This window comes from Pleurodeles waltl, chromosome 6, assembly GCF_031143425.1.
Source record: "Pleurodeles waltl isolate 20211129_DDA chromosome 6, aPleWal1.hap1.20221129, whole genome shotgun sequence".
Lineage (NCBI taxonomy): Eukaryota > Metazoa > Chordata > Amphibia > Caudata > Salamandridae > Pleurodeles > Pleurodeles waltl.
In genome coordinates, this window is record NC_090445.1 from 63,125,204 (window position 1) to 63,140,265 (window position 15,062).

A 15,062-nucleotide genomic window follows, 5' to 3' on the forward strand; every position below is an offset into this window, starting at 1 on the left:
AAGCACTTTCAAATATGTGGGTTCAGAATACCACAATACTTTGGGTCACCTACAGGGTTTACATGACAACTGTCTTGACGTTTAGTTCAATAATGGTTCAAGTTTAAAAAACTATCATGTTTAATAAATGCTTCTCAGTGCAGTGTTACAATGTGACATATTGTAACTATATAGTTAGGCATCGCAGTGCTTTTCGGCGAGTAGCACGCTACTCCGGCACCCAAAAAGATCAGTGGTGGATTAGTATGAATGAGTACAGTGTTAGTATTGGGAGGTGTGGGTGAGTTTGAGTTGAAGACATGTATGTCACAACTTCCATGTGTTAAAGAAATACACTTTTTTGAATTATGAACAGGCTTTACCATATTCTACGTGATGTTTGCCGTATGATTTACGTGTCAAACATATTCAGGACTCGGCTCATGCACGGGCTCTAAGCGCCGAGCCAGACCAGCATCCTTGACTTGTTTCTTTTTGGCTCGCCCACGTCTGCTTGTTTTCTGATCTGTGTACGCTCAAACAATCCCGACGTCTAGTGGCCACTTACCTACGGTAGTAATTAAGGAAAATTCGTAAATTGTCGGTATTTTTTAAGGGAGACAAATGCAGCTTCCCGAGATTTAGGTGAAACGTATGTGATTACAGCACCCATAATCACAAACCACGGGACAACTCTAGTATACATCCGGCTAAGTACAGTCCCACTCCCTGACTTTTCCCCACCTCCAGCTCCTGCACGTAAACTGTACGCTTGAGTCCTGCACAGACCAGCAGGAAGTGCTGATCCGTACGTATTACGTGATGACGAGTGGCAATGAAGGGTTATTGCTCCAATGAGGAGTATTCACACAGCTTCCTGGCAGGCTGTCTTTAAGAAACTAAGTTCTGCCTGAAGGCAGACACAGCTTCAAGAGGTGGGCGGAACCCTCCTGTCCGAGGGGACTCACCTCGCGCAGGTAAGTACTGGGTCGAGGAAGAGCATGAGTGTAACCCAGACTGGAAATACTGTTACTACTTCCGGGAAGTTGAAATGGGGCGGGACTCTTAACAGCGTCACGGTGACTGCTAGTAGTAGTGAGTTGAATACCCTGCATGGAGGGTGAGACTGAACCTGGGGGTGACTCTGCTCTGGCACATTGTTACCTCTGCAGCCTGTGAACGATTTCTCATACACCCCGTCGTCACAGATCAGGGATGGGAACCTGGCTTTAAATGGGATGAAAAAAGTGGGCGTCCCTAAAAGAGGAGTAGCCAAACATGTGGGAGCAGGAATGCTTCCTAAGAGGCGTGGCCACTGTAACTAAGGGCGTGTCGTCAACCAGAATCCTGTGCTTCCATACCCTATCCAAGCTGTATTTTGCTGTCTTTTTGGGAGCTTTACTATTGCAGCCAGAACAATGAGATAACTGGCATATTCTTAAAACAAGCCAGAATTATTGGCTTTGCCACTGCTTGGTATGATTTTGTTGTGATTAATAAGAATTATAAATGTTTCAATTATGAAATTATCACACGGTGAATTAAATATTATTATGGTCTGGAAGGTGCAGCGGTCTTCGGAGTGTTTCAGCCTGTTCCGTTCTTCCCTTAACACCACTTTCCTCTGCTGTGTCTTTGTGTTAATAATTGCGCTGTCTTTTTTCCTCACATCTTTCTGGAATCCCCTCCTGCATATCTCATCCCTTAACGCGTTCCTGTTCAACACCTTTTCACGCCTGCACACACCTCCTCGAATCACCTTCACTCACACAGAAAATACATCCACTCACATTTAAGCACCACATTTTCTTTTTACATTTTCTTTTTACATTCTCCCTCTCAATATTTCAACAGCTGTGTACATTCTTCACGTCTTAAATATTTGGCAGTTGTTACACATGATAATTACTATAGATGCACTCCTTAGTCAGACACAGGTTTGGATGGACATGGATTCTGGACACCTTTACGATTCTCCTTCGCCAGGTACTGTGAGAAACTTTCACTGCCTTCAGCCTCAGTTCCAGAGCTCTCTATTGTGTCCCATTGAAGACACCCACCCACAATCACAGAGTCTCAGTTTATACAATAATTTTATGCTGCATGACAAAATATAGAGACGCACAACATCCTGGAAAAAGCAAACACTCTTAGGGAATGTAAGGAACTGAATCGCTGACATAGATTACCTTAATGTTTTTTTACAGTTATTTTTCAGAAGTTGATTAGTATTGTTGCCTGCAAAGGGGATGAATATAGAGCCTGATAGGGACCTATTTCAATGTCAACTTTTAATTACTGCTAGGTCCTGCCCCACTTAAAGCCCTGAATGAGTAACTCACCCCCTTGTGTTCCTAGGATCTTTGCCTTTAGGGTCCCTTGCTAAGCAGAGCTGCAGGTTACTCCTACCCCATACACCTGATGTGCTCTGGATATTTGCAGCCTGTGGGTCTTACACCACATTTTGTGAGCAGAATTCCCTAAAACTATCTTTTCCCGGACACATCGTGTGCTGGACATCTGTGCAGTTGAACATCTTTAATACTGCTGTCACCAAAGGAAGCAGGTAGTGTATCTTCGCCTGGTCCCACAGTGTGTTTGGAATCCCTGCAGGACGGTTGGTCCACTAGAGGTGGGTGAGCAGAAAAAATACCAGGGAGAGCCAAGCCAGAGGCAAGTCAAGTCAAGCCAAGCCCGTGTATGAGATGAGCAATGAAACTGTTTTTCATGTAAATTGTGTAATACACAGTTATTTAAATGTAAGTATGGAAGTGCAGGTACTCACTACTTCAGGGTTCCTAAGAATTTCCGGAATTCTTTACACAGTGATTTAAATGTAAGTGTGAAAGTGCAGGTACGTACTACCTCAGTGTTCCTAAGAAGTTCCGGTATTCTTCCTTTAACAGTATTGCAGCAGTGCTAGGAAGACCAGGTACTCTCCCTTTCAAATTAAAGAAGTGCAGGTTCCCATTACCTGACAGTACATACTCAGTGAAAGCACCAGTAATACACGATATAAAAATGATAACATCTCTTCAACAAATGTTGTTCTTTAACATGAGAAAGTGTTCCACCTTGGCACATCAGATTATATAACTGCATTGATAGTTTTTACACATGAACTTAGAAACATTCATGTTAGAAATGGGGTCTCTAGTTGGCAGTGGTTTGCACCCTGTCCAAGTAGGGGCTCTCACTCTAGTCGAGTTAAGGGAGCCACACAGCTAAGATAACACCTGCTCACTCCCTTGGCAGCTTGGCACGAGCAGTCAGGCTTGTCTCAGAGGAAATGTGTAACATACATTGCCTCTGAGACACAGTAACAGAGTGAAAACACCATAAAAGTACTCCACACCAGATTAGAAAAATAGCCAATATTTATCTGAGTAAAACAAGACCAAAACAACAAAAATCCAATAGTAGTATAGCACTTAGAAACACAATTGCTCCAACTTATCACGACGTCTTGACGGAGTTGTTCCCAACAGTCCGATCCTACTTGCGAGGGAGTGTGGGTCAGTCACTGTCCTTCACAGACCCCGGGTACAGTACCTTGAAAAACGAGGAAACAAAGATGTTGGGGAGGTAAGGCGCTGCTGGAACCAGTGCTGCATTGGTTCCTTACTTCTACCAAGGAGGTGAGGCATTGGTTCCTTACTACTAGGCAGGGAAGGTGAGGCGTTGGTTCCTCATGGTTGAAGGGGTGGTGATGAAGCTTTGGTGGCGAGACGTCGGTGCCTTACAACAAGGCGGGGTCGATGACTCTAGCAGGTCAAGACGCAAGGCGTCAACTTCACAGTGTCTCAATCACACCACGGAGCCACAGGTGCTGTGGTGGAGCCAGAGTCATATGTCACGGACATCAGTGACACAGCACTCAGGGCTCAAGCTGTGGTGGGACTTCGGAGGCGCCTCAGCGGCGTCGTACCTGCAGCGTCAGTCACAGTAATTACACACAGCGGTGATCGCCGCTCCGGTGCAGGCAGCGGCACAGAGTCCGACAGCACCAGTTCTGAAGTCACTCTGGAGTCGATGTGCCTTTTTCTTCTAGGTTACACCGGAACACATGCCGAAGAGTCCAGGAACTGGATTTGGCACCACTTGGCAAGTCAGTACTCCCAGGAAGAGAACCCAGGCACTGGTAGAGGAAGTATTTGATGTCCTTGAGGAGGCAACTTCAGTCCAAGCCCTTGGAGAACCTTTGGAAGCAGGGTGTAGAAAGCCAAGTCCAGTACTTTCACTCCCATGACCGAAGCAGCACGCAGCAGGCCAGCACCGCAGAGTAACAGGCAGAGTGGCAGTTCCTCCTAAAGCATCCAGTTCTTCTTTGCAGATTGTCCTCAGTCCAGAAGGATTCTAACTTTGTGGGGTCAGAGATCCTGTACGTATACCCATTTCTGTCTTTGAAGTAGGCAAACTTCAAAGATAAGTTTTTGTAGTGCACAAGACTCTGCCTTTCCCTGTCCTGGCCCCAGACACACTCCAGTGGGTCGTAGACTGCTTTGTGTGCAGACAGGTACAGCCCTTTCAGGTGCAAGTGTCAGCTCCTCACCCCACTCAAGCTCAGGAAGCCCCATCAGCCTGGTGATGGGACATCAGGATAAGCAGGGCACACTTCAGCTCCCTTTGTGTGACTGTCTAGAGTAAATGCACAAACTGCCCAACTGTCATCCTGACCCAGACGTGTATTCCACAGACAGACAGAGGCACAGAATGGTTAAGCAAGAAAATGCCCACTTTCTAAAAGTGGCATTTTCAAATTTACAATAAAAAAAAAACAACTTCAACGAAAGCTGCATTTTTAAATTGTGAGTTAAGAGACCCTAAACTCTGCATCTCAATCTGCTCCCAATGGACATTTACACATAAAAGATACTTCAAGGCAATCCCTATGTTACCGTATGGGAGAGATAGGCCTTGCAATAGTGAAAAACAAATTTAGCAGTATTTCACTATCAGGACATGTGAAACACACCAGGTCATGTCCTTCCTTTTAAATGCACACTGTACCCTGCCCTTGGGCCTACCTTAAGGGTGACTTACATGTAGTAAAAGGGGAGGTTTGGGCCTGGAAGTGGGTGCACTTGCCAAGTCAAAATGGCAGTCTAAAACTGCACACATAGACTGCAGTAGCAGGTCTGAGACATATTTACAGGGCTACTCATGTAGGTGGCACAATCAGTGCTGCAGGCACACTAGAAGCATTTGATTTACAGGCCCTGGGCACATATAGTGCACTTTACTAGGGACTTACTAGTAAATCAAATATGCCAGACATGGATAAACCAGTCACCAATACAATTTAGACACAGAGTCTGTGCACTTTAGCACTGGTTAGCAGTGGTAAAGTGCCCAGAGTCCTAAAGCCAACAAAAACATATAGGAAATAGCAGGAGGAAGAAGGCAAAAAGTTTGGGTATAATCCTGCAGAAAGGGCCAGGTCCAACAATTAATGCTTCCCCCCAATCTAGACGACAATGCCATTACTGAAATAAGAGACAAGTCAGTTTTCAGATGCACTCTATGTGTGGCCTAGATTTTTATTGTACACCAAGTGACAGTATAGTCAATTAAATGAAACATGAGAGGTTTTTGTATCGCTTATGTTGATTTGTATTGCGCACTAAACACCCAAGAAGGTATCCATGTTTCACACTGTACTATTCAACCAATAGAGGGGTATCTCTGTCTCTCTACTGTTTCACATCAAATACTAATGTTTGTTGTTAATTCTTGGCCCACAAGGATGAAATGTTAGTTGCAAGCCGAAACCACATGAAAGCTCAACTCGTTTCAGGCTCTATGGTTCAAGAGGACTGCAAGCTCACCCAGAGCAAGGCATGTGAATCACACATTCAGTGCCCTGGCCACCCCTATATCCCACAAACATAATGTCCTGCAGGTGTCTCCTCTCTTGTGACATAATGTGTGAATGTTTCAAACACAGCTCTGGCAATGAGGAGAGGTGGAAGTGTCTCCTCAGGCCAGTCACACACTGGTTGCTGGGTGGTCTTTGCAGACCGTTGATCTCACTACAGGGCAATTGGAAAAACTGCAGTCCTCTTTTCTCTTCCGGCACAATTTGTGCTGTACTTTTGCAGATCATGATTCTTGGTTTGTGCTTTCGTGGCTCATATGGTTTAGATACACTTCTCCTTGTTTTGGTTTTAGGGAATCTTAAGTTGTACTCTGGTCATGGGGAAATATATATACACAAGGATTGCTTATTCTAACTACTTTACTACTCTACTATGAGCTCAGGGTTATTTACAGATGCTTCAACATGAACATTTCACACACATAAAACAGCAGTGCATATGAAGGATCATAAGCTGGAAGAAACTGCAATTATTAACTCAAACTTCTTGAAATTTGGCATCAAAATAGCAAGCATTACTTTGGTAACAAATAGCAATTTGTGAGAATTAGCAACGCCTTTATAGCACATTAAGTCATCAACTAAATGCAATACTCAAGACAAAACACAGTTGCATTAAAATTATCAGCACCACAATATCAAAAAATGCATCCAGTTACAATTACAATAAAAAGAAGAAAGAAAAGAAACTGGCAGCAAAATATTTTCCCTAACAACCGAATTACACCCTGTATCACGCCAAGGGGTCATGCACACCATCTGTGTCCCGCCCAGCGGTCCAAGCGAAGAACACCTCTCACTTCTTTCAGATACCAACAGTGTTAAGAAACCGATAGCATTGAGAAACCCTTTTAGACTAAAAATAAGATTGAGGTGTTGGCCCTACATCACACCCAGAGCCCATGCGTAGCATCTGTGTCACGCCCAGCGGTCCAAGCAATCAACCCCATATCACACACAAGCTCTCCTGACCACGTATCTTAGATTCAGGGTTGATGGAGAGTTCTTGTTGGGTGGATTAGCTAATAGTGATGTGATTTCATTAGTATATGTGGTCATGTCATAGTGCACACCGACATCGATGTTCCCAGTCAGTATTAACAAATACATAACAGCCATAGTTGCGAACCTGATGGCACAAAGGCAATCATAATAGTAGTAATAAGTCTCACAAAGAACACATAATTTATCGCTGAAATATCAGGATTACAGTATTTTGGAAATTCAGTCATTTTTCTCTAAACATCAGTTTACAAGTTCTAAAAATAGATTTTCGTCTCAAATACACACTTCTCAATTTTGGTATAAATATATTCTGCCAAACAAAAGCTTCTAATTTTATAGGCTGGGACGCATACAGGAGAGGTAATTACAGGCAGCTAGAGAGACTACAGTGGCCCATGAGCTACATGTAGAAGCGCAGCTACAGTCATATATATATATATATATTTTTTTGTTTAGCTTTTCTCATATAGGATCACATCTTGTCAAACTCCCTTTGGGCGTCAACATTGCACATACTTCCCTTACTTATTGCAATTTTATTCCTGAATTACTAGAGACATAGCTTAAAAATGGGTTGTCTACCCTTCTCAAGAGAAATAGACTCACACCGTTAACAGAATTTGGGGATATTCTGTAAAACCATAATCCCTCCCTCTCAGTGTGAATTACCGATCTGTGAATAGAAAGAGCTAAATGAACGCTGTTCTTCAAATAACAGTCACAGTAAGGATTGTGTTAAGCAGTGATTACATAAGATATGCCACATGGCCATTCAAGTTCACTTGTTTCTTGAGATCTCAATTGCATGCCATTGTCTATAAAAATAGTTTCAGGATAACCTTCTTTGCTAAAAACCTATATAAGGAAGTTGATGACAATACAAGTGGTGATATTCTCAGCAAACTTCAGGCTATTTTGAGTGGCTATCAATGAAAAAGAGGACACATCTCATTGAAGGGGATAGATTCCTAAATGGTCTAACTGCATCAAGCCCAACCTTCTCCCAGAGAGTCTGTGATCATTTAATGGACTGTATAGGCTAATTATTACATTTCACATATTTGTCACTATTCAAACAAACTTCACAGTCCCTACAAATGGTCTGCCTCAGAATCTATGTGTGGGCACCAAAAATGTGACCTGATGATACTTCGATGCAGACATACCCATGTGGCTGTGATGACTAGGCTTGAGGATGGAAGGTGATTCCTTTCTGGGGGAATACATATTCCTTTTCGGAACACCAAACCATTTTTGCACTATATTCCTCAGACAGTTGGTGATAAGAGTGTAAGGAGGCCTGTAAAGATTGTTTAGGCGGTAAACCATAATTAATATACTTCCTTCCCAATTGCAAAATGCAATTCTTAGCATCGGCTATCTTCCATATACCTTCAGTCATTAGTGGAATGAGGATAGCACATTCATCAAGAACACTTGCTACCACATCCACCTCCCACTCACTTTCCTCCTCACTCTGATCATTGTCACTAGCGCATGGAAGGCAAGACACTCAGCCATACAGTTCATTTTTCCAGGAACATACCTAACAATAAAACAGTACTCCTGCAAGCCTTCCCTCCTGGACAAGCTATAAACAGGGGGTTTGTTGTGAGTCTGCAAAATACATTTATTTCCTCATTGAAAAATGTCAAAATAGTTTACTGCCCAGACACATGCAAGTAGCTCGTTCTCTATGATTGCATATCATCTCTCAGCTCCATTTAAGGTTCTGGATGCATTTGCAAAAACCCAGGTGTCCTTGTTAGCAGATCTCTGGGAAAGAACAGATCCCAGATCATATGAGCTGGATCAACTATAATAATCCATTCTTTTCCCACAGAAACAGGTTTTACAGTGGGTACAGAAACAATTTGTTCCTCAACATCTTTGAAAGCGTTTTGGCTGTCTGCACCTTACTGGTAGTGATAAAAGAAGATCCCCAGGGGGAACATGAGATTATCCACCACTCAACACACTATGTCAACCACTCATTCACTCCAGTGATCAGTCTCAATAAAGGAATATACTAGAAAATTATTTAATAAAATCATCCCATATAATTATACGATAAAAATCACCATTAAAAAAACAAGCAAAAACGTGCTGCAAAAAATAATTAATAAAAACAATACATCTGCGAGACAGAACACAACATGAGGGAGACAAAACACAAGACATCAATCCTAGTCTATTATATTTGAGCTGTCCCAATTTTGGTATGTACAGGCTAATTGATTTTTGCACATAATCCCTATTCAACTAAATGCCCGTTGCAATGGGTCCAGCACTCCAGTTTGCATCAACGCAGTTCGGTGTTCTTTCAGAGTCCTTCAACTATCTTCTTCAGGACAATTGAATATCCTCCCAGCATATAATTTTCAAATCTGCATCCAATATAAGTCAAACAGACATGAGCTCGCTAATTATCACAAATCTGTATCCTTAGCCAAACATTGTCTTTTGCTTCACAATAGTCCAAAAACGGACCACTTCATGGAGTCCACTTGTTTTTCAAATTCACCTAAATAATTGGGAAGAGCCCTATGCGATCAAATTGACTACCAGTCTCTGATCTGCATTCATAATGAGTTATACAACACTTTAGTCCAGTTATTATAACTCCGTATACATATCCAAAGAGAGTTTTGTACTTCTTTTCTTTTATTAAAATGTTATTTCATTTAAAAGGAGCAGCATTCCCTTCTCAGCTTCCTTCTACAATGGATCCATTTTCTGTTTGACTTCCACCCGCCAACGCCTTCCGTATGTGGGGTACGGTGGCTAGTGCTTGTTGAGAGAAGCAGAGAGGTCTGGTGGGGGAGTAGGAGGTGATGCAGTGGTTGAGGTAGCAGGCCTTAGGTCGTGGAGGGCCTTATAAGCATGGTCGAGGAGCTTGAAATTAATTATTTTCTCAATGGGAAGCAGCTGGAGGTTTCTTAGGTGGTTGGAGATATGTTCGCAGCAGGGAATGTCCAGGATGAGTCTGGCGGAGGCGTTTTGGATGTGCTGTAATTTCTTCAGGTTCTTCTGGGTGGTAAGGCATTTAGGGCGTTGCCATAGTCGAGTCTGCTGGTAACCAGGGCAAGTGTTACTATTTTGCGCCAGTCCTTTGGAATCCATTTGTAGATCTTCCGGTGAAGTCAGAGTATGTGAAAGTAGGAGGATGCGACTGAGTTGACTTGGCGGATCATGGTGAGCGAAAAGTCCAAAAGGAAGCCAAGGTTGCGTTCTTGGTTTGTTAGGGTAGGGAGGGGTGCTGAGGATCGATGGCCACCAGGAGTTGTCCCAGGCTGATGTGGATGTTTCCAGGATGAGTATCCCGGTCTTGTAGTAAGCCCAATTTGCAGAGCCGTAGTAGCACGGGCCCTCGGACACCAGTGGCAGGTGACCTCAACCATCACACTTTGGGTACAAAAGCCCCTGTCTGCCCAGTTGTTCCACTAACGGAGTCTGACAGTAGTCTATAACAAACATTTTCTCATTGGTTAGGTATCACTCACTATGTGATATTGTCCACCTCAGGGTCCCAAGTGGCATTACATCCAACAAGATGTTCATGCCATCAGTGGAAAATAACCATGTTGCTGATACATTCCCGTGTATACTTCTGTGTGTACTTTATGCAGTAGACAATACAACAATACAATAGCAAAGCATCTGGCTTTGTAGTCACCCTTAAGTTTGATGTACTAAACCTTCTTATACGATCTTAACCCCTTCGCTGCCAGGCCTTTTTTTGGCTATTCGGGGCAGTTCGCGCTTAGGCCCTCATAACTTTTTGTCCACATAAGCTACCCACTCCAAATTTGCCTCCTTTTTTTCCAACTTCCTAGGGGTTATAAAGGTACTCAGAGTTTGTGGGTTCCCCCTTGAGGAGACCAAGAAATTAGCCAAAATACAGCAAACATTTTGTTTAAAAAAAAAAAGGGAAATAAGGGCTGCAGAAGAAGGCTTGTGTTTTTTTCCCCTGAAAATGGCATCAACAAAACATTTGCGGTGCTAAAATGACCATCTTCCCAGCTTTCAGGAATAGGCAGACTTGAATCAGAAACCACATTTCTCAACACAATTGTAGCATTTTACTGGGGCATACTCCATTTAAAAAAAAGTTTGTGCTTTTATCCTCCTTCCAGTTAGTTATAGAACTGGGTGTGAAACCAATTCTGGATCCCGGAAAGCTAAACATTTCTGAAAAGTAGACAACATTCTGAATTCACCCAAGGGTCATTTGTGTAGATCCTACAAGGTTTTCCTACAGAAAATAACAGCTGTAATAAAAAGATATTGAAATTGAGGAGGAAAAAAAGCAATTTTTCTCCACATTTTACACTGTAACTTTTTCCTGCCATGTCAGATTTTCAAAAGTAATATACTGTTACGTCTGCTGAACTTGTCTGGTTGCAGGGATATATTGGACTTGTAGGTTCATCAAGAACCCTAGGTACCCAGAGCCAATAAAGGAGCTGCACCTTGCAATGGGTTTTCATTGTGTACCTGGTACACAGCAATTCATTTGGTGAAATATAAAGAGTGAAAAATAGGTATCAAGGAAACCTATGTTCTTCCAAAATGGGCACAAGATAAGGTGTTGAGCAACAGTGGTTGTTTGCACATCTCTGAATTCTGGGGTTCCCATACTAGCATGTGAATTACAGGACATTTCTCAACTAGAGAACACTGTCTTGCATTTGGAAGGAAAAAATGTAGAGAAACACAAGGGGCAATAACACTTATGCTATTCTGGGTTCCCCCAAGTCTCCCGATAAAAATGGTACCTCACTTGCGTGAGTAGGCCTAATGCCTGCAACAGGAAACACAACATGGACACATCACATTTTTGCATTGAAAACTGACGTGTTTTTTGGAAAGTGACAAGCTATTGATTTTAGCCTCTAGCTCAGCCGGCACCTTGGAAAACCTACCAAACCTGTGCATTTTTGAAAACTAGACACCTAGGAGAATCCAAGATGGGGTGACATGTGGGGCTCTCACCAGGTTCTGTTACAGAGAATCCTTTGCAAGCCTCAAGATTTGGCACAAAAAAAACACTTTTCCCACACATTTCGATGACAGAAAGTTCTGGAATCCGAGAGGAGCCACAAAGTTCCTTCCACCCAGCGCTCCCCCAAGTCTCCCGATAAAAATGGTACCTCACTGGTGTGGGTAGTCCTAGTGCCCGCAACAGAAAATGCCACAAAACACAACATGGACACATCACATTTTCCCAAAGAAAACAGACCTGTTTTTCACAAAGTGCCTAGCTGCTAATTTTGGCCTCTAGCTCAGCTGGCACTTAGGAAAACCTACAAATTCTGTGCATTTTTGAAAACTAGACACCAGGGGAATCCAAGATGGGGTGATGTGGGTCTTTCACCAGGTTGCCTAAGCGGTCGCTATCCTTGCGTGAAATTTGCACAAAAAAAATCCTTGGTGTCTAGTGGTTTCTGCCTCCCCTGGGGGCAGATTGGCCTAAGAAAAATAGGCCGATCTGCCCCAGGGAAGGGGGTGGGGCAGAAAAGGCTTAATAGTTAAATGCCCCCCAGGAGAGCGACCCCTGGGGGCAAATTGGCCTAAGAAAAATAGGCCGATCTGCCCCCATAGATGGCCTAACTACTATTTGCCCCCAGGGGAACTACCCTTTCATAAGGGGCCGCTCCACACGTCTAAAATAATAAAAAAGAAAAGGTTTTATCCCTTGTGTCTAGTGGCTTCTGCCCCCCTGGGGGCAGATCGGCCTAATTTAAATAGGCCGATCTGACCCTGAGGGGCAGAAAAGGCCTAATAATTAAATGCCCCCAGGGGAGTGACCCTTTATTATAAACATAAAAAAAATCTCTGGTGTCTAGTGGGCATTTCTGCAGCCCAGCAGAAATGCTAAGAAAGAAATTAAAGAAAAGGAAAGGCCTTTCCTTTCCATTGATGCCTTTCCCGCCCCCACCTCCCGCACGGAAGAGAAATGCTTAGGCGATTCCCCTTCCATCCCTGCCCTGGGGGGGTGTGTGGGAGGCTCCAGTGCAGGGCAAGCTGGTTTCGTCCTGGGCACACTGGAACCGTGGCCGAGGATGCAGCCACCTCGCCTCAGCTACCTTTGGGATTAATTACAAAAAAATAAATTCAAAACCAACTATTATTCCAATGTGGAAGGATGGCATCCTTCTGTATGCATCTAAAGCTAATTGGGACCCTTCAGTGATCTCAGCACTGATAACTGTATTGCAGGCTTAAGAAGCAGCAGGGCTCTCCAGTGGTCAGGCAGATATGTTGGTGTCAGCAATGACAGCCCATTTAACCCCTCAGTGATTGTCTGTTAGCGTATGTACAGTTAAAGGAGATGTTTGTAATATTTACATATTTTCTTCTGATTGTTAGTCTGTTGAAAACATGGCACTGGGAGATCTACCTTCCATTGAGATTCTACCAGCCCTTGGTCGACCTTTTCAGCTTGGGATGTTATACGACTGTCGCAACCATGCTGTGATTCCAGGTAAAAAAACTGAATATGCTTCTGCTTGATATTTTCTAAATGCAAATAACTCATCCTCATGCAATCTCTCACCCTCTATAATGATAAGAATTCCCTGTCTTTTTTAAACACCACTTCATCAACTTTTGAAATGTACCAAAAACCACTCTTCTCCTGGCACTAACACTGTCAATAGGCAAATGCCTTACTTTCAGTACAAACTTTAAATAATTCCTATAAATCAGAATATGGTTCAGAAGTGCACAAAGGTTAGAAACAAAGTGATTTGTTGTAGTGGGTGAACCATGGTTTGAGAGACCTAGGAAAGTCTCATGCAGTAGTTTGTAAGACCTACCTTTTTCTGCAGCTATTCTTATTGTCCAAGACCTCCCTTTATTTTGAATTCTTTTGCATCTCTTTCACAGTAACCCAAGCTCTGTTTCATTCCTCTGTTCGCATCAAACCATATGTTAATTAGTTTGATGTCTGTAATGACTATCTTTGTTTCCATACTTCTCTCAGGATTAATGTGACACGCGCAGTAATAATCATTGCACTGATCAGGAAGTATAAATAACTTTATTTAACCTTTTCTCTGAATACCAGAATCTTTTCACTCATTTCGTTTTTCTGCATTTACTGTATAATGGGCACAAGAATATGATATGTTCCAGGCTTGTACTGAATGTGAGAAGAAAACAAATCTGAAAGGAAAGCGGTCAAGTTTAGTGGAGGGAAAATTGTTGAGATGGGGAACTCTCTCACCCTTGTGTTAATGTCAGGGCATGAATTAGAATAGCACATACTGTTTGTAGCGCTGCTGATGTGTGTGAGTGGAGTGTAAATCAAATGAGTCTGTGAATGCTTGGACCACAATGTCTCCTGCTTGGTATACTGCCATCTTCTCCTGCCCTGTGTGCCCAAAAGTGTGTGTCTCTGATATCCTGACTTATTTTGACCCTAGCTTCACTCTAATCTAGTGTGTGCACATAGGCTTAGGCCTATGTCTGACTATGTGAGGTCCTGGACCAAGAGTGCCCTCATTGCGGTCAGAGAACTACTTTCCAGTCTTGACTTTAGCATATAAAGCAGTGGTGGCAGCATGCCATGTTCTGGAGGGATCAATAGTGTGAACAGACCTTTTTACCTTGGTTACTAGCCTACAGGCTCAGTCTCATGTAAATTCCTACTGTTGTGTATATGCCGAGGATTTGTCTGTAGTACATGTATGGGTGGGTGTGTGTGTGTGTGGGTGTGTCTGTCTTACCACTGAAGCCAATGGGCCCCATTGTCAACACCCTTAGCCTGGCATAGGATACGATAGAGGTTGAGGGCTGTTATCCCAGACAGTGAAATTGTACAGTATGCATTTCCATGGCTAGAGGCGGGTGATCTGGACACAAAAGTGAGCAGAATGGAAACAGTGTTTCCTTTAGAAATTCCAACAGACTTTTTGTTATCAAGGAGCTGCTGATTAGTTCAGTCTGAGGTCTGCAATTTGGTTATGAAAGGTTAGATAGGTTGTAGGCCAGGCCTGACCTTTTCTCTAGCCCTGATTACTGTTTCAGGTGGGTTGATGACAGCCAAATACAGAAATATCACACTTCATTGTATTCATGTTGTGGGTGCTCTAGTCTGAAGACAACTTCAGTGCTACGTGCTGTGAGAAGCAACATTTCACATTCATCCTATGTCTGGAGACCAGTCTGAGGAGAATTCTTAAAAGTAGAACAA

The 15,062-nt window shown here is 43.1% G+C and overlaps 1 protein-coding gene across 3 annotated transcripts in view; it reads left to right on the forward strand.

Annotated features, from left to right (window-relative positions):
• Positions 1–802: 802 nt before the first annotated feature.
• The window catches only part of LOC138299196 (stonustoxin subunit alpha-like), an 80,990-nt gene continuing 66,730 nt past the window's right edge, over positions 803–15,062 (forward strand). For 2 of the 3 annotated variants that reach the window (XM_069237298.1, XM_069237299.1), the window contains exons 1-2: positions 805–956; positions 13,235–13,349. In XM_069237298.1, the coding sequence (XP_069093399.1) occupies positions 13,247–13,349 (103 nt within the window). In that variant the 5' untranslated portion in view covers positions 805–956; positions 13,235–13,246. Of the gene's footprint in view, positions 957–13,234; positions 13,350–15,062 lie in introns of all 3 variants that reach the window. The other variant, XM_069237300.1, reaches the window with a different exon arrangement.